At 42.1% G+C, this 20538-nt stretch overlaps 1 protein-coding gene across 4 annotated transcripts in view; it reads left to right on the top strand.

The window, feature by feature from the left end:
- Nucleotides 1-20538, top strand: part of LOC137376988 (protein phosphatase 1 regulatory subunit 12A-like) — a 190686-nt gene that overhangs the window by 140112 nt on the left and 30036 nt on the right. For 3 of the 4 annotated variants that reach the window (XM_068046047.1, XM_068046048.1, XM_068046046.1), the window contains exons 13-17: nt 4917-5057; nt 7997-8155; nt 14868-14966; nt 19830-19920; nt 20339-20506. In XM_068046047.1, the coding sequence (XP_067902148.1) occupies nt 4917-5057; nt 7997-8155; nt 14868-14966; nt 19830-19920; nt 20339-20506 (658 nt within the window). The remainder of the gene's footprint in view (nt 1-4916; nt 5058-7996; nt 8156-14867; nt 14967-19829; nt 19921-20338; nt 20507-20538) is intronic. The other variant, XM_068046049.1, reaches the window with a different exon arrangement.

Here is a 20538-nt window from a genome sequence, read left to right as displayed (position 1 = left end):
GGCTCCAAGATCCTCTGACACAGCACTGAAGGCCTTGATGCATGAGGTAGACAGACAGAAAGAGCTCGTCTATCCGCACGGGACAAGGAATTCCTCAAAACAAGCTTTGCAAAGGCAGTGGGAGCAGATAGCCATTGCGAATGATACAAGCAGTGTAGTCCCGAGGACCTGGATGCAGTGTAGAAAGAAATTAATGACCTCGCAACAGGTTAAGGTTCATGAATTCATCTTCAAAATCCATATACTTACAACTGAACCATTTTTGGGCGGCACAGTGGCGCAGTGGTTAGCACCGCAGCCTCACAGCTCCAGGGACCCGGGTTCGATTCTGGGTACTGCCTGTGCGGAGTTTGCAAGTTCTCCCTGTGTTTGCGTGGGTTTCCTCCGGGTGCTCCGGTTTCCTCCCACATGCCAAAGACTTGCAGGTTGATAGGTTAATTGGCCATTATAAATTGCCCCTAGTATAGGTAGGTGGTAGGGAAATATATAGCGACAGGTGGGGATGTGGTAGGAATATGGGATTAGTGTAGGATTAGTATAAATGGGTGGTTGATGGTCGGCACAGACTCGGTGCCCCGAAGGGCCTGTTTCAGTGCTGTATCTCTAAACTAAAACTAAACTAGTCTCACACACTGTTCCATTCACCACATCCTTTTCACTTTCCTACAGATCTCTATTATGACTTATAACTCATATTCACAGCTTCACCTCACTCTCACACATTTACCAACACTGCAAGTCTCACACTTACATCTCTCAGCCAGTTATTTAAGCATGACAGCCTCATCACCCAGGGCAGGGCAGGCAGAAAGGATAGCACAGGTGCAGGTCACAGGAGGTTGAGGTCACATATGAGCTCTGCTGCAATGGACTCCGATTTGGGTGTTGACGGGGCAGCGTACAGGAAAGGGCTGATGGATATACATGCAGAATAGCTTGGGACTTCAACAGGCCCACCAGAAAGCATGTGGTCACTGAAGGAGCATGGAGGAGTCCAGCACCAACCTTGTGCAGGGTTTTGCATAAACCTGGGAGCCCATCCTATCCAACATGCAAGTGGTGGCCAACTCCATGAGAACACATGATGGCCACTGTCTCAGCTCCCATTGCAGCAGCAGCAGAAGCTACGCAGCACCTAAGTGCTGAAGTGGAATCACATTCTGAAGTCATGCAGCTTCAGCTTGTTGCAATGCAAGCACAACTTGCTACCATGCACACTCACTCTGCTGCCTTCATGGCTGTGGATACCAGTGTTTGCAGGCTCTCACAGCTGTCCAGCAATCTGTGCTCCAGCAGATTTCTTGCATTGCTGAGGTGCTGTCCTGGGGAGTAGCAGTGGCTCTGTGGAACATGAACCCTGCTGTCCTTTCTCAGGATAACAGAATCTGTCCTCCCGCCACTGCCACTCCGCCAATGCCCTTGCTGTTGCCTGTTAGCCAGCCATCCCATGCTGCCATCACCCATGGTGCAGTCCAAACCCGAGCCTTCTAGGGCTAGAGGTGCTCGAGGTGTTGGAGGTCATTTATCTGCAATCTTCCCACCACAAAGTCAGCAGCCTTCCACCAGCCATGCTTCAGCCACTTGGGTAGCACTGTGTACGAGCACTAGGCCAGGCAAAGGCACACATAAGACAGGCACTAAGGGAATGCACAAGGGTGATTAGTTGACTTTTGTATGGAATTTTGGATGATTTGATTTATAAAGTTGTTTTGGAATGTTTATTTTGTGGTGGCTCATTATTGGATCCAAGAGGACATTATGATGGTCAGCAACAGAGGAAAAGTAAGGTGTGGGACCGTTGTTAAAATGGCGGTTGGAGTTGCGTTCACTGGTACATCAGATGGATGAGCCGATCGCTGACAGTCAGGCTGGAAAGGGTTAGTTGCTGCCTCTTCCTCCTCCTCCTCAGCTGTTCGCCATATGCCCGGTGGTAAGGGCTGTGCCATCTTGATGGTGAGATTGAACAGGATGCAGCAGACCACAATGAATCATTGCATGTGCTATGGAGAGTGCTGCAGGGCTCCTCCAGAGAGGTCCAAGCAGCAGACACACTGCTTAAGCGCCCCAAAGGTCTGCTCGATGACGTTTTATGTGGCAGCATGGCTCTCGTTATATACGTGGGTTCCGTGCTGGAGATATGAGCCAGGTGGTCAGCGGATAGCCCTTGTCACCCAATAGCTGCCCGCTAGTCCTTCGTGGTGGCATAAATGCTGATGGTACTGCAGACTGGTGCAGAATAAAGGCATCATGACTGCTGCCAGGATGATGGGCATTGATGAACATCATGCCTGGTAACAATGAGATGATCTCTTCAGAGTGTGTTGTGTGAAGAAGTGCGCCTTGAGATCAGTCCTGAACTTAGCTTTTATTGGTTAGTACCTGCATACTCTTGTTCTGCGGTTGTGTTTGAACTGGAAATAATGCTCATTATTAACCTTTTCTATCCAATTTAGTATCTTGTATATCTCCCCTCTGATTGGACCATTCTTGAAAAAAAGTGCAATTTATTTTTCATCTTTTGCTTGTAAGTCAGTATCTTTAAATGAGGAATTGGCCTCATTGGCCTTCTCTCCAAGGTTTGGATGTTTCCTTTGTTCTCCGGTGACCAGAACTGAATGCAGTATTCAAGGCACAGCCTGACCAGAGCTCCAACACCTTGGCAATTTCATTTAACAATCTGCTTATTTTGTTGACTGCTGCTCTGCAGTGACTGAATATGGTCAATGTTGAGTCTACTACTACTTCCGTATCTCATTCAGCCTCTGCCATTCCTAGTTCAACATTACTAAGTAATTATGTCTCCATTTTTTTTTCTTCCAGTGTGTAAGAGGCTGCACTGCGTTGTGTTAGATTGAAGGTTTTGTACTTTACCCCATAGTTCCCACACTTTGGTTAGGAGACACAGCTGCAGTGTTATTGAGGAGATGCTCAATGGAGCCTGATCACCCAGGGTGAGGCATGAACTGAATGTTCTATTTTTGCATCCCATTTTAAGCTCTGTCACCACATCAACAACCTTGTTTTGATTGTCACGCTCAACATCATTGTATGCTTGTAATTTTTGTTTACCTATCTAATAGTTTCTTCCATGCATCCAATGATTCTTTGAGCTCTCTCTCTTTAAACTGGTCTCAAAAGACCAGCAGCAGTTGACCGATATAAAGTTCATTTCAAAAATGTTCTCCTTGCCCAGAGCAAAGCTGTGCAGTTTTTAAATTACACAGCTCAAGACCAAATGCTTTTTGCAGAATCTGTCTGTTACTGTTAAGCCAGCAGTGCTTTTCGGACTCTATTCTGTCTCACTTCTCTCTTTTTTTTTTTCTGTCTCTCTTTCTCCCTCCCTCCCCCCCTTTCTCCCTCTGTGAAACATACACTGAGAAAGCCACTATTGTTTTTCTCCCGCGTTATTTCCAGACTGTCATTTGCAACTACAGTTTTCATGGTAAACTCGCTTCCTCTTCTAAACACTGGAAGTATACCAGAGAGCAGTACTTTGCATTCTCTATCTCTGAGTTTTGAGACGATCCTGGTGTTTCTCTATTGGACAGACTCCGAGCTGTTCAACAGTCAGCTTGTAACCTCATTTACATTCCTCCGAGTAAAATGAAGAAGGAGCTTGCATTTATGTGGTGCTTCATCATATCCTCAGAACATCCCAAGGTGCTTTCCTATTGAGGATTTACTTTTGAAGTTCAGTCACTGTTGTTATGTGGGTGAACGCAGCAGTCAGTTTCCACACAGCAAGGTGTCTCAAAGAGCAATTAAATTAGTAACTATAGATAATCTGTTTTTTTTAGTTATGTTGTTTGAGGGAGGAATATTGGCCTGTGCTTCTCTTTGATTGGTGGCGTGAAATGTTTTTTTGCTTCCACTCTATTGTCATTGTATGTTGATATTAATCCAGATCTCTTTGACCGTCATGCTCAGTAACTCTTTCCCCACTTCCCCCCACCCCTCCTCAGCTAGTGCCCTGTTATACTGACTATCTTAATGGTACTATTCCAGCTCCTTCTCAATATCAGCCTCTCTCACCTGATGCCCTTTTGGGATGTTTCATATTTATTTTTGAGTTCACTTGTTTTTGGTTAAACCAGTACAGTGACATTAACAAGTTGAGAACAATGTGAATATCCACATTACATCATCCGGTCATTGAAGTTTTATTGCTTTGGTAAAAGTGTTGTGAACTCAGAGGTTTGTTATTTACTGCTGTGGTGTATTTAGGGCAAAAATATCAGATTCCTGTTTACCCAAAAGGGCAGGTCTGACATTGCATGTTATTCAGGAATAGTCCACCTGTTGGGTGCTTGCCACGTGCCTGCCTATTTTTCAACCTAGTTGTGTTAATGTCTTGTCACGTACTTCAGCCATTCACGTGGTGCTGGTGTCTCATTACTGTCTGTGTGTTGTACCTTAGAGTTCACTTGCTCCTTAGTTCTGAATCTTCTACACAGTGTGTGGTAATGTATTTAATTGCAGTATGCCAGTCTCATTCAGTGATCATCCCTTTGCTTTCAATTGCCTTTGTCTTTATTGCAATTTGTCTTTCTCCTGCATGTCAATCTGTATTTACAGTGTTAGCCTGTGCATTTGTGAGATACACCAGTCGATGCAGTAACTGTGTCTTGTCTCTGTAGTTACTACATATGCACTCTGTGTCACTCTTTCTACGTGTGGCATGCCCTTCTTGTGAGTGTACATATATGGAACCTGCCAGACCCTGTGCTTCAACATTCAATTTGTGTGTGAGCGCAGACTGTTCTTCCATGTATATACTGCCTGTCACTCTATGTATGACAGGCCTGTGCTTCTGTTCTTGTGCTCTGTCTGACTCCATGCGTATGACCTGTGAGTTCATGTATTTATTATGCTGTTCTCTTCCTGCATGTTTGTACACTGTTCTGCTGCTTCACTAGTCACTTCTACCTGAGAACAATAGGCCGCAGTTATAGCGCACGAGACTTCACAGCTCGTTCCAGAACAATGTCAAGTGCGGCCTCAAGCCATAAAGTTACTAACTCTGACTCTGCTTCTACCAACGTCATCGCATTTAAAAGGTACCGGACATATTGGTTTCACTTGACATTTTGTATTGTATGTCGGGAGATGTACCACTGCATTATTAACAGGGCATGCTGCTTGGATTAGCATTAGCTTGGATTCCTGGTCAAATTTCTTCTTGGTGACAGTGAGCTAAAATCAATCAGTAATTTGGGGAGAATGAAATCACCCTTTTGGAATCATCCTTTCCAGTATTCTCATGAGTCTCTGGTTAGGCACATTCATATCTTGCTGGGTGGTGCATTAGCTGAAATATGGGAACCATCAGTGTTCACGACATTGATCACTGGCCTTAGCTCAGAGTCTGATGTTGCATAATCTGGTCATGGTTTGAATAAGTTTTCTGTTGAATAACTGTACAGTGGAGGGCTTTGCGATTGTAGGAATAGTCTAGAATAGTCGTTTGGTAGTATAGAACTTGAGTATTGCTGAAAATAGAGACATTTTGTCGAAGCTTTTCGTCTTGCACTCATCAGGACAAATTGCAAGAATACCAATGTAAGGGAAAGCAACATTTATACTCTGAGAGGAGAGTGCTGGTTGGTTGGCAAGTGGACTCTGATTGGTAGAGAATGCACTAGTTTATGGTGACTGATAGTTAACTGTCAAACTTTGTTTGAAATTTAAACCAGGCAGCTGGACTCTGGTCAAGGCACTGCCCTGAGGAATGAACCAGCTGTCACTTATTTTGTTCAGCTGAAACTGGCGCAGTGTGTGTACATATTCTTTCTGTCTGCAAAGAACAGAGCCCTGTGTGTTAATATATGTAGCTTCCAGTACGCGCAAATATGCCACACTGCGATCCCGACTGACAATCTTAAATTGTTTGTCAGCATAATTCTAGCACACTGTGGATTATTTAGCAAATGTTGCCCAATTGCAGAATCACATCTAATGTTGGACACGGTGATTTGAGTTTTGCAAGCACAGGCTGGTTGGGTACGGCCTGTACCTTGCCCATTGCGAACAGCGGAAGAAACATGTTGTTTGATACGATCCGCCAGTCTTTGGGACATACGGAATATATACCTAGCATCACACTGGCATTGAAATTCATATATCACACTATTCATTTGTGTGATAGGCAGAACGTCTTTTTGGTTTAACGGCAGCATCCTGTTAGTGGTGAACATCACACGTGTTGCTCAAATTTTTGGGATACATTACCCTTCCAGGGTAATCTGAGGTAGACTGGGCACTTTTCAGGGCCAAAAATTACAGCATTAGGCCCGTTCATAAGTTTGCGCGATATTCAGTGAGAAATAATCTGATTGGTTGCCATTGTCAGGCAAGATGCCTTTGATTCGCCCTATTTCAGCATCAAGCTTGCCTGGTGAGCAAATGGCTTGGGCCCTATTTACGAGGTTGTTGATAAGGCCAATCTTATAGCGCGTGGAACTGTAAGAATCCCAACACATGTATTGACCAGTGAAGGTAGGCTTGCGGTAGACCCTGCTAGAGAACCCCAAAGCAGATTTCTCAACTAGTATGTCAAGGAAAAGGAGCTCATTTGACTGCTGCATTTCAAAGGTGAATTTGAGCGCAGGATGGAGCCCATTAAGACGTGTAAGGAAATTATTACATGCAGCTGTGGATTCAAATATAGCTAATGTGTCATCTACATATCAGAAATATGCAAGAGGTAGGAGGTTAGGTGTCATTCCCTCGAAGGCAAGTTTCTCATAGGACCCCACAAAGATGTTTGCGAGAGCTGGGCCTAGAAGGGATCCCATGGCAACACCATCTAGTTGGGCATTCATGGTGTGGTTAGAACTGAACTCAACTGTGTCAGTTGCCAAGTTCATAAGTTCATTGAATACTGATTCACGCGATGGTCGCAGGTCTAGATCGCCATGATATAGTGCTGCAGCGCTAATATCTATGGGAAAGGTACAGGCCGTGACTAACCAGCCCGTGCTTGCAAAACTCAAACCACAGTGTCCAACATTAGATGTGATTCTGCGATTGGGCAACATTTGCTAAATAATCCTCAGTGTGCTAAGAATTATGCTGACAATCAATTTAAGGTTGTCATTCACGCTCGTGGTGTGGCGCATTTGCATGTACTGGAAGCTACATATATTAATACAGAGGGCCCTGTTCTTTGCAGATGGGAAGAACATGAATACACATTGCACCTGTTTCAGCTGAACAAAATAAGTGACAGCCATTCACTGGTTTATTCCTCAGGGCAATGCCTTGACCAATCAAGAGTCCAGCTACCTGGTTTAAATTTCAAACAAAGCTTGGCAGTTAACTGCCAGTCACCATAAACTGGTGCATTCTCCATGGCAACGCCTCTATCAATCAGAGTCCACTTGCCAACCAATCAGCTCTCTCATACAATATAAAGGTTGCTTTCCCTCACATTGGTATTCTTGCGATTTGTCCTGATGAGTGCAAGGCAGAAAGCTTTGACAAAATGTCTCTATTTTCAGCAATACTCAAATGGTCTTGAAGTTGCTTTGTGACATGGGCCATATTTTGAAAGCTACTACTTTTCAGCCTTGACCTGGAGGAAATAAAACTCAAAGGCAAATCCTTTTGCTACCAGGAGAGAACCACATTTAACAGGATAAGAGGAGTCAGATGCAACACAGAGAGAGAGGGGAGATGGATAGAGATGGTGAGATCAATGTGTTGACATCCATGTTGAGGAGATCTGTGTGTAGGATTGAACTTGACTGAGAAGTTCAAGTGGGACAAGTAACTGGTGCATTGTTTCCCGCCAGGCTCCTGCCAGTCTCGGTTGGATTTGAGCTCAGGTCCCCGAGGTGAAAGTGCAGTGTCTCAGCTACTGCACCAGGCAGCCATTCATTTCCATTTCCCAGTGAGTTTCACTGATAGTTCATTGTTATTGTTTATCTGATGTGCTCCATGTCTGATTTTTCTCTTAGAAAGAGAATTCTCTTTTCGCTATATACTTCTCTTGCAGCTCATCCTTTGGAAGGAGACAGGAGGGTCTTACCAGCAATTCTGTCTCAGGGTCTGTCACCACGCTCTCCAGCACAAGCTCTTCCACCAACCCTGCCAGTAGCCGGGCCCTGACCACAGGCATCTCAGCAACATCTACAGCTGGCAGTTACACAAGCCGGTAAGACTGCCTCAGCACCATGTTAATGCCATCCTTGCCCCTTCTGCAATCTGTAGACTCTCTCTCGCTCTCTCTCTCGCTCTCTCTCTCGCTCCCTCTCTCTCTTTCTCTCTCTCTTTCTCTCTCTCTTTCTCTCTCTCTTTCTCTCTCTCTTTCTCTCTCTCTCTCTCCCCTCCCAAAATGGACTTCAGAGTTTCTCTGGATGTTATTATCGTATTGTGTTGAGAACTTGCCTCCAATTAAATATTGGGAAGATCGAAGCCATTGTCTTCAGTCCCCAACTCTCTTCCCTAGCTACTGACTCTATCCCTCTCCCTGGCAACTGTCTGAGGCTGAACCAGACTGTTTACAGGTTTGAAATCATATTTGGCTCAGAGCTGAGCTTCCGCTCACATATCCAGGCCATCACTAAGACTGCCTATTTCCACCTCCATAATTTTGTTCAACACCCAGTGTAATCTACAACAACCACATCTGCAGTGTGTCTACGGCTCGAGGACCTTTGGCTCAGAGTTGATGAGCTGGAGTCAGAGCTTCGGATGCTGCAATACATCAGGGAGGGAGAAAATTATCTGGACATTCTGTTTCAGAAGGCAGTCACACATACTTCAGATTTGGTCCATGGTCAGGGACAGCAGTGTGTGACTACGAGTGAGGCAGGTATAGGGATCCAGAAGAAAGCACAGGCTACCTTGCACTTGTCCAACAGCTACGAGATCCTTGCACCCTGTGTGCACGAGAGCAGGTACTGCAGGGAGGGTGACTAAACTGACCATAGCACTGAGGTACAGGGGGCCATTCAAGATGGAGGAGTAAAAAGGAATGTAATAGCAGTAGGGGACAGTATAGTTAGGGGAAAAGACACTGTTCCCTGCAGCCAAGAGCATGAGTCCCAAAGGTTGTGCTGCCTGCCTGGTGCCAGGATTAAGGACATTTCCTCAGGGCTAGAGAGGAACTTGGAGTGGGAGGAGAAAAATCCAATTGTCATAGTCCACGTAAATACTAGTGACATAGGTAGGGCTAAGGAACAGTTTCTGCTGAGGGACTTTGAGCAAATTGGGGCTAAATTAAAAAGCAGAACCACAACGGTAATAATCTCTGGATTACTACCTGAGCCATGAGCAAATTGGCATCGGGTCAGTAAGATCAGGAAGTTGAATGCATGGCTGAAAGTTTGATGTGGGAGAAATGGGTTTCAATTCATGGGGCCCTGGCATCTGTACTGGGAAAGAGGGAGCTGCTGCATTGGGATGGGGTTCACTTGAACTGTGCTGGTGTCAGTGCACCAGCAGATCGAGTCAGAGCAGGGAAAAATGGTAAAAAGACAAAATTAAAGGAAAGATGAATTGATAGCACAAATAGAAATAAGTGAGTATGATCTGATAGCCATTACAGAGACATGGTTGCAAGATGACCAAAGCTGGGAACTGAATATTTGGGTTTTTTTGACATTCGGAAGGATAGGCAGAAAGGAAAGGGAGGTGAGCTAGCTCTGTTAGTAAAGGATGAGATCAGTACAGTAGTAAGAAATGATTTTGGCTTGGAAGATCAAGATGTAGAATCTGTTTGGGTGGAGACAAGAAATAACAAGAGAAAGAAGTCACTGGTGGGAGTAGTCTACAGGCCCCCAAACAGTAGCTACACTGTAGGACAGAGCATAAATCAAGAAATAATGGGGCCTTGTAAGAAAGGTACTGCAATAATTATGAGCAACTTTAATCTTCTTATAGATTGGACAAATCAAGCTGGCAAAGGTAGCCTTGAGGACGAGTTCTACAGAGTGTATTCGGGACAGTTTCTTCGAATAATGCGTTGTAGAATCAACCAGGGGACAGGCTATTTTAGATCTGGTAATGTGTAATGAGACCAGATTAATTAATCTCATAGTAAACGATCCTCGAGGGCAGAGTGATCATAACATAATAGAATTTCTCATTCAGTTTGAGGGTGAGAAACTTGTTCTGAAATTAATGTCATAAATTTGAATAAAGGCAATTACCAAGGTATGATGACAGAATTGACTAAAGTGGACTGAGAAAATAGGTTAAAAGGTAAGACGGTAGAGAAGCAGTGGAAGACATTTAAGGAGATATTTCATAATTCTCAACAAAGATATATTCCATTGAGGAAGAAAGGCTCTACAAAAAGGATGAACCATCTGCGACTAACTCAGGAAGTTAAGGATGGTATAAAATTGAAAGAAAAGGAATGCAATGCTAAAAAGATTAGTGGTAGGCCAGAAGATTGGGAAAAGTTTAGAAACCAGCAAGGAATGACTAAAAAAAAAAGGGGGAGAAAATAGATTGAGTGTAAACTAGCAGGAAATATAAAAAAGAGACAGCAAGAGCTTTTAAAAATATATAAAAAGGAAGAGAGTAGCTAAAGTAGACATTGGTCCCTTAGAGGACGAGACTGGGGAATGAATAATGATAAACAAGGAAATGGCAGAGACTCTGAACAAATATTTTGTATCTGTCTTCACGGTAGGAGACAATAATAGTAGAAAGTCAGAGGGTAAAAGGGAGGGAGGAACCTAAAACAATCATTATTACTACAGAAAAAGTACTAGGCCAGCTAGTGGGACTAAAGGCTGACAAGTCTGATAGCTTGCATCCTAGGGTCTTAAAAATGTTGCTGCAGAGAGAGTGGATGCATTCCCTAGATTCTGGAAGGGTCCCAGCAGATTGGAAAACTGCAAATGTAACACCCCCTATTCAAGACAGGAGGGAGACAGAAAGCAGGAAATTATTGGCCAGTTGGCCTAACATCTGTGATTGGGAAATGCTTGAATCCATCATTAAGGAAGTAGTAGCAGGACATTTAGAAAATCATAATCCAATCAAGCAAAGTCAATATGGTTTTATGAAAGGGAAATCATGATTGACAAATTTATTAAGCGTTCCTTGAGGATGTAATGAGCAGGTTGGATAAAGGGGAACCAGTAGATGTAGTTTATTTGGATGTCGATAAGGTACCATTAAAAAGGTTACTGCACAAGTTAAGAGCTCATCATGTTGGGGGTAATGAATTTGTATGGATAGAGGATTGGCTAACTAACAGAAAATAGAGTCAGATAAATGGGGCATTTTCAGGTTGGCAAACTGTAACTGGTGGGGTTCCAGAGGGATCAGTGCTGGGGCCTCAACTACTTATAATCTATATTAATGACTTGGATGAAGAGGCTGAGTGTATTGTAGCCAGATTTGCTGACAATACAAAGATAAGTAGGAAAGCAAGTTGTGAGGTCCACAAATAGACTGCAAAGGGATATAGGTAGGTTAAATGAGTGGTCAGAAATTTTGCAGATGGGAGTATATTGTGGGAAAATGTGAGATTATCCCTTTGGTAGGAAGAACAGAAAAGCAAAATAGATTCACATGGAGAGAGACTGCAGAATGCTGCAGTACAAATGGATCTGGGTGTCCTTGTACATGAGTCACAAAACGTTAGCATGCAGGTACAGCAAGTAATTAGGTAGGCAAATGGAATGCTGGCCTTTATTGCAAGGCGGGGTGGAGTATAAAATTAGGGAAGTCTTGCTACAGCTGTACAGGACATTCGTAAGACCGCACCTAGAGTACTGTGTACAGTTTTGGTCTCCTTATTTAAGGAATGATATATTTGCATTGGAGGCAGTTCAGAGAAGGTTCACTAGGCTGATTCCTGGGATGAAGGAGTTGTCTTATGAGAAAAGGTTGAGCAGGTTGGGCCTATACTCATTGGAGTTTGGAAGTATGAGAGGTGATCTTATTGAAACATGTAAATCTCTGAAGGGGTTTGACAGAGTAGATGCGGAGAGGATGTTTCCCCTCGTGGGGTATCTAGAACTGGGACATAGTTACACAATAAGGAGTCGCCCATTTAAGATGGAGATGAGGAATTTCTTCCCTTAAACAGTTGAGAATCTTTGGAATTCTCTGCCCCAGAGAGCTGTGAAGGCTAAGGCATTGAATATATTCAAGGCTGAGTAGATTCTTGAACTATAGGGAAGTCAAGGGTGATGGGGAACAGGCAGAAAAATGGAGCTAATGTCCTGATCAGATCAGCCATAATCTTACTGACTGTCGGAGCAGACTCGGATGGGATGTATGGCCTACTCCTGCTCTTATTTCTTATGTTCTTGGGTTAACTCCACCCATTTGCTGTTAAAACCCTCATCCATGCCCTTGTTACATCTAGATTCTAATGCACTCCTGGCCGACCTCCCACATTCTATCCTTTGTAAACTTAAGGGCATCCAAAACTCTGCTGCCCGTCTGCTTACTCGCACTAAGTCCCATTCCTCTATCACCCCATGCTGGCTGACCTACATTGGCTCCCGGTCAAGCAACTCTTCGATTTTAATATTCTCATTCTTGTTTTCAAGTCCCTGTATGGTCTTGCCCCTCCCTATCCCTGTAATCTGCAGTCTCACAACCCTCTGAAATAGCTCTGCTCCTCTAATTCTGGCCTCTTGCATATTCCCTATTTTAATTGTGCCACCATTGATGACTGTGCCTTCAGCTGCCTAGGCCCTAAGCTCTGAAATTCCCTTCCTGAATCTCTCTGCCTCTCCCCTTCTTTCCTGCAGAAAATCTACCTCTTCGACCAGCTTTTGGCCATCTGCCCTAATATCGCCTTATGTGGTTCAGTGTCAAATTATTCTTCTGTGAAGCATCTTGGGGCATTTATTTACTTTAAAAATGCTGTGTTTGGTGTTCCATTTATGACGCTGTTTTTATTTATTATTCTGTGTGGTCGTGGTGCAGTATTGATGGGAAGAATCCATAACTCAAACTATGTATCATTTGTGTGTGTGGGATGGTGACATGTAATGGTGGGGTTAGAATGTGTCATCTTTTTAAGATACCAGTTTGCTGAAAGCTAGTGATAACTAGGTTCAGAAGGATTGAAAATATTTTAAAGTAATTGGAAACAGTAGTTAGCAGTTGCAGTGCAAAGTGAACAAGTGTAAAATAATTAGGGAAGCAAGGAGCGGAATGAAGAAATATTTGTCAAATTGCGCAATGGTACAGTATGCAATTCAGCAAAGAAATGCAGAGATAGTAATTTATGAAACCATCAGGACAGCATTGAGCTGCAGTAAACATGGTAAATTAGGTTGAAGTTACATATCAGAGGGACAGAGTACAAATCATGTATTGTGACTGTATAACTGGTGTCAGGTCCCACCTGGAATACTGCATGCACTTCTAATATGAGAACTGTATTATGACTAGAAAACTTGGATTATTCAGCCTCGTAATCAGTAATAGTTAACCTCATCAAGGTACTTAGAATAAAACGGAAAAGATAAATCTGTAATACCTCAAACAAAACTATGGTAGGACTACAAGGAACTGTTAGCAAAAGGAAAATTTAGGTGAATATCAGGAAATTCTTTGGTTAGAATGATCAAACATGGAATGGACTTCCAGGTAGAGTAGTGGATGCAGAATTCCTGGAATCATTTAAAGAACTAAAAGCTGTGATGACAGACTATAGGAGCCAGGATGGGCCAGATGGTATTTCTCATCTAGGACTAGGGGACACAGATTTAAAGTATTGGGCATGAGATGCAAGGGGGCGATGTGAGGAAGAACTTTTTGCGCAGCAAGTGGTAATGACCTGGATCTCATTGCCTATGAGGGTGGTGGAAGTGGATACCATGAACGATTTCAAAAGGAAATTGGATGGGGACTTGAGGTAAATAAACTTGCAGGGCTACAGGGATAGAGCCGGGGAATGGGACTGATTGGACTGCTCTGCAGAGAGCCAGTATGGACCCGATGCCATTCAACGCCTTCTGTGCCATTATGGCTGTTTGACTCTATCTGCATCTATTTTATGATTACCTTTGAGAAGTTACAGAGGTGGGCAGCAAAGATGGTTTCAATATCAGGAATTTAGGTTGTGAGCAGAGTACTTGGAGCTGATTTTGCATCTGTAAACTTTGCCGTTCAATTTCTTCCCTAGCATTTTTCTAAAACAGGAAACTTTGAGGTAATTCAGTTGAGGGTTTGAAAATTATAAAGAAAACTGATTAAATTTGTTCAGACCGATTGTTGAATGTGGTGGTGGGTTCAAATATCAAGGGCATCAGGTTAAAATTACCAGAAATGAATTTAAGTGACAATTGAACGTGCTTCTGGATTACGAAGGGATTGAGGCATATGATGCAAAGGTGGGATTGAGATCTGTCAAAAAGGGGTGGGTTTAATGGAGACTAATGCCAGTTTCCTTAGTAACACCACAGATTGCTAACGAGTAGTTATATAGCAGTAACCATTGCTGTGCAAAGTAACTAGCAGCTGTGCAGCTGAAGAAATAATAGCCATTGAATAATAACCAGTTACTACACAAAGGTGAACAGTCAACTGAAACCCAAATTGAATGAATGATTTGTTTAAGATTTTCAAGTCATCCTGATTGTTCAGTAGATAAAGGTTCTACCCAATGTGGGACTGAGTCAGCACTTTCAATGGGAGTGAGGCAAAATTGGCTGGATTAACCTGATTTAATTGGTTTGCAGCTTGGAGACTTACTTTGCTCTGGACATTAATTAAAAACAAAACATAAACTCAATGTCAAGTTTGCTCAAAGGATGATATTGTGCAGATCATACCAGTTGTATTGTCATAGAAATTTGATCAAGGACCTGAAGTCGCATGCTGTACAGGGTGCAGGAGAAAACTCATGTCATACGTCTTACTTTATCCCTTCACACCCTCAGCTCCCTGACTGGAAACCAAGCTGGAAATGGAGCGGAGAAAGGGAGTAATCCTACCACGCAAGGCAGTAGCTCTGGCACTGAGAATCGTGAGAGACGCAGGTACCAGCCACAAATGCAATTCTAGAATGATGTTCGTGTGCTTGAGAATGAGTCATATGCTCAAACATAGCTGCTTTGTATATACTGACTGCTGCTCCTTTTTGCATTCAGTTGTTGAACTTAATTACAGTTTTGCTGAAACAAAGGATTTTGATTGATATTAAAGTATATATGTCACCAGTGGACTCCCTTTAAGAATAGAGTTCTGGTGCCTTTAAGGCTCCTACCTGACATAAGGTCTCAACCCAGTTCCATATAGGCATGGACTCGCAACACACAATTGCTGTACATTCAACGAATTGGTATCACATTGAAAGGTGTTAATCATCTGAACACTTTTGCTCCTTAACACTTTAGCGAGTCACTTGCCATTGCTATGGACATCTCCAAAGCTGGCACCGTGCACTTCTAACCAAATTACCATCATATTTTCCTTCTGACCACATTATATGTCCTTTTGATTGATGCCTCACCCCCTATCATTAATTCAGAGGTTACTCCAGACTCTGCTCTTGAAGTGATTTATAACTTTAACCCCTTATAGGGACTAAACCAAATCAGGAGTACATTCCTATGAATCTCCTTTAATTAAGTTCAAACCAGACAAACTCTTACAGACACTTATTTGGGTCCAAAGAATTGAGCTAGCTTTCCCTCAAAGAAGTAAAACTAACAGAGAATATTACCATCTTTCAGATAGCCATAATTATTAAAAATAGGCTATGTCATAAATATGCCAGATATTATAAGGGTCTGGGAAACTCTCTTCAATATGTATCTCTCCACTTAAAGAGACACAGAGAGGGGATTCTTGTAGTTGTATACAGAATACTACATGAGACAATTTATTAACTTTTATATATTTATTAAAGAATTTAACATGCAATACACTTTTTAAGTGGATAAGTATATCACAATATCAGATATTACTGAGAGATGTAACAGATAATCTTATTTCTAACATAGATTCCAAAAGTTTAACTTTGCTAATATTGCAGCAAAATATCTTAGAATATCCATCTAAATTTAAAGTAAACTTTTACCTTAAATTCCCAGAGTAAGGCATAGGGTGAGAAGTATTGTTTGAGGAGTTCAATACTTCAAATTTTTTGCTTTAGAACCTCTCGTGTTTATACTGTTTCTAAGGTGTCATATGACCTCTTAGCATATAGATGTTACCTTTCTGTATGTGTTTTTCTCGCTTTCAAGATCCATATTTGGTAGCATCATTAACTAACTCTCTACTTAATGTTTTACTGGAATTCCCCTGCTCTTGAAGTTGTGAGCATTTATCTAGTCAAAATGTTTATAATTGTGTTTACTTGACCTCTTGCTCTTGTAAATCCATTCCATTTATTGTTTATTATCTATAATTGCCTTTTTTATGGTACCTTAAAGCAACCTTTTGAGCCGATCTGTCTGCATCAACAACACCTCTTACTGATGTTACACAGAATATTTCAATGTGTGTGTTTATCTTCCAATTCCCTGGCCACAGAGATTCTATTCTAACTGGGACCTTGAAATTTTTAACTTTATCTTCTTAAAGGGGAATGTCAGTGAGTCTTGAAAACTGATCATCTACAAGGCTTTTGGATGAATACCTTTCACTTAACCAAGTTGATGCTCTGGAATTTCCTCCCAAACCTCCTTAACACCCACTTTTTTTAAACAAACTTTTGGTAATTTCTCCGAATAGCTTTTCCTTTGGCTTGGCGTCCATTTTTGACAGACTATGCATCTAAAACACTGGGATTTTTTTTCTATGTTAGAGGGATATTTAAAGACATATTGTTGCTGTTGAATTATTATGCAGACTCCCCAATAATGAAACAATAATAATTCTAAAAGGTATAATATGTTAACAATATCTAAATTGCTACCTAATTAAGCCTGCTATACCTATATTCCATCATACTCTATCTTCCAATCCATTTGTCCTCCTTATCATGGTCAACTTATAATGCAACTCTGTCTGTTCTCTTACTAATGATGACACTTGACTTGATCAGCTTCCTTCAGGTTGCATGCCCTCAATGCACACAAATTCCAGTTTTCTTGTTGTGTAATGGCCGAGCATTTCAGCAGTTCAAAAAGAAATCGCACCATAACCTCCTCAATGCAACTAGAGATGGGCAATAAATGTTGACTTTGTCAGCACTGCCCACATCCCAAGAATGATTTTTTTCAAAAATGTGGTATTGGAAGCAGGGTCTTCCTCTTGTGTCAAACATAGAAAATGCCTATTTTACATTATGCAACCTTTGAAATAACTAGAATTAAAATAGAAGCCACCTTTCACTATCAAACTTTTTTATGGAGATGGAGAGACCTGTTGTTTGTGACAAATGGGCCTGGTTATGTGACCTGTAAATTAGTTGAGATACAGAGGCTTTGAATAGGTGCTAATCAAAGTATACATAGCAAATCATTAAGAGACATGGAACACCTGGATGAAGTGTGAAATGTGCTTATCAATATAGAATACAAACATCAACCATTGTGTCTTTGAGCTTGATAGATTGACATCCCTATGTAGAGGTCTTTGAGTCTGGAATGAAAAGGAAACATGTTTTATATTGGGGAGTCTGCATAATAATTCAACAGCAACAATATGTCTTTAACTATCACCTCTAACGTAGAAAAAAAATCCCAGTGTTTTAGATGCATAGTCTGTTAAAAATGGACGCCAAGCCAAAGGAAAAGCTTTTCGGAGAAATTACCAAAAGTTTGTTTAAAAAAAGTGGGTGTTAAGGAGGTTTGGGAGGAAATTCCAGAGCATCAACTTGGTTAAGTGAAAGGTATTCATCCAAAAGCCTTGTAGATGATCAGATCCTGTGAGAAATATACTCTGCAGCAGATAGGTTAAACTTTTGTAGACTGGTTCTATGTTTATTATTTAAGTAGTGCATTAGTTTACTGGTGCTCCTGTGTGTTGTCTTATTTGGCCTGAATATAATGGTCTGATAGTGTGTTACATAGCATTTTTCAGAGAAGGCAGGAGAGCACCACATGGTGGGTAATCTCCTGTGTGTTATATCATGATTCAGGATAATTAGGCATGTGATACTAGAAATGCAGGTTTCAGGCCATCAGAGACTTGATCTGCTGATGCAAAGCACCTCTGCCATGAGCACAGACAAAAGAGTTGTTAAAAAACCCAACCTGTAATAATCACACCTTAATTTCAGTTCTTCAAAAACAGTTTATTTATGTCTCTTGTAAATCTCATCAACAGTTTCCACCTCCAGCCTTAGATAACACCATCCTTAGTCAATCTTTATCTATACACATTCTTGGCCGTACAATCTGCTTTAACTGGAATGAACTTTTACAGCATCATTGTAAAACCTCTCCAAGAAGCTCTCTTGTTCTGAGCATTTCTTCCCCTCAGCAGCTAATTCTCTAGAAGGTCCAATTCGTCAGCCTCTTATAACACCTTTCTCAAAAGGTTGGACAGGATACAAACAAAAGCTTATCATCTAATACTTGATCCCTCTCTCACCTCCAGTCTCCCTTCAACAGATACTCCTTGCCTCCATTTCATTAATGCTACAATAGTTACTGGTCTTCAACAATGATGTGGAGCCCCAAAGAAATCTACACTAAATCCATGAATTTCCTAACACTGACCTGTACTCGGCATCTAACTAACCCATTCCTAGCACAGGTGTATTTTATGAGTCAATGTAAGGAAACTTGGTCCTGCATCTAAGCATTGCTGCACCTATTTGGAAGTGCATGATGGTGCAGGAGAGAGGGAACTTCACTCTGCATCTAACCTAAGGTGTAAACTTTCTAACCTTGATGTCTCTAGATTTTCTATGAAAGCCATGGAAGGCTTAAGTTGTAAGCATTGAAAGTTGTGTTTTAAATCTCAGAATGCTGACCCCAATATTCCTCTGCCTCTGCCATTTTGCCTCAGTGTAAATCAGGCAGTGCACTTTTCATGAGCTCCCACTTTGATCTCAGCAAAACCCGACCATGTTTTTGGGTTCAGATCATTTAAATGGACTGGTGATTTAGTGACAGGACTATGGCTTGAGAATAGGTGCACATATTAGTTCAGGGAAAGAAATTTTGTGCAGCTGCAGACCTCCAGACCCACAATGGAGCACGGGTATGGGCTGGGCAGAATGCCGAGTAAATGATTGTGGATTCAATTTAAATGCTTTCCTGTTTCAGTTGGGAGTTCCTTGCCTATACCAGTGATGCCCTGGGAATAGCAAAATGTACATAAAAGGGGTGACATTCCAGCGCAATAGGTCTCTGCCCCTTTTTCTTCTCCTTACTGCCTGGAGACTTGTACACATCAGACATAGAGCCGCACAAAATCAGCCCCACTTGTGTTAGTGACTGCCACAAATCAGTTCCTTAAACTAGCTGCATGATGTGATCTGATTGTACACAGGATAGCTCCTCATCTTCATTACCTATGAGGCAATCTGCCTGTCTGATTACTAGCCCTTTATGGAATCTGCCAGGTGTCCATCTCATTGAAAACCACGTGCATTCTATAAAGGGTGTGTAGATTATCGCCCAGTTAGTGAAGATGAAAATTTACCCTTTTTTCTTTCATTGCAGTAAAAGTAACAATTTTGTATGTATTTTTAATGATAGTGTTATGTTTTTGGCACTGTTCTGTTAACTTCCATTTGGGTAGGGCATGATTTAGTGTGGGGTGGGTGGGTTGGAGACAGGTGGGGTTGGATGAGCAGTAAAATGGGGAGAAGTTACATGAAGAATGGAGATCTCAAACCTTTCCCCTTTCTAATAATGTCCTTCTTGTGTACACTGCATTATCAGCTCCCACACTCACTCTCTTTAGAATGATTGTTTTCTGCCACGTTTCATGGTTTCCAGATCCTACCTCACCCCAGTTCGTGATGAGGAAGCGGAAGCGCAGCGAAAGGCGCGCTCGCGACATGCCCGCCAGTCTCGCAGATCCACACAGGTGAGCATGAGGGAGTTCAGCTTCCGTTCCAACATTGCTAAATGTTCCATTTCCCTTTGCACCATTTTCACCTGTCTTGATATTCAATGACAGGTCCAGAAATGTCTAACATAGCATTCGAGTGCCAAAAAAGCAGGATTTTGAAAACTGATGCCCATTTTTCCACTTGAAAAATTATTAAATATGACACCTGTGCCTCACATATGGAATGCAAAAAATATGGAACGATAGCATCAACAGCATCCATCGTTCATGGATGTCCTCAATTGGTTTGTTTGCAGATGGAGGAAACAGTGTGTGTTCAGCCACACCTCACCATGCACCACACTGTTCCATACCCTGCATCCCAGTGCTCTTGGTACATACTTTGCTGCTCCTTCCCAAGTAACTCCTTTTCATTTCTCATTTTTTGGTGCAGGGTGTCACACTGACAGAACTACAAGAGGCCGAGAAAACAATTGGACTGAACCGGGAGAAAAAAACTGCAGAGCAGGAAAAAGACAAAGAGAAAGAAAAGGAAGAGAAGGAAACAGAAAGTAAAGACATGACGTCAAAGTACAGATATAGCAGGACCAGTCAGGATGAGGTAAGTTGAGTGGCTGGTGAGAGGGACCTCCA

Source organism: Heterodontus francisci, chromosome 14 (assembly GCF_036365525.1).
Source record: "Heterodontus francisci isolate sHetFra1 chromosome 14, sHetFra1.hap1, whole genome shotgun sequence".
In the NCBI taxonomy this organism is placed as follows: Eukaryota; Metazoa; Chordata; class Chondrichthyes; order Heterodontiformes; family Heterodontidae; genus Heterodontus; species Heterodontus francisci.
Note: the sequence above shows the minus strand (reverse complement) of the source record. Positions and strands in the feature narration are given on the sequence as shown.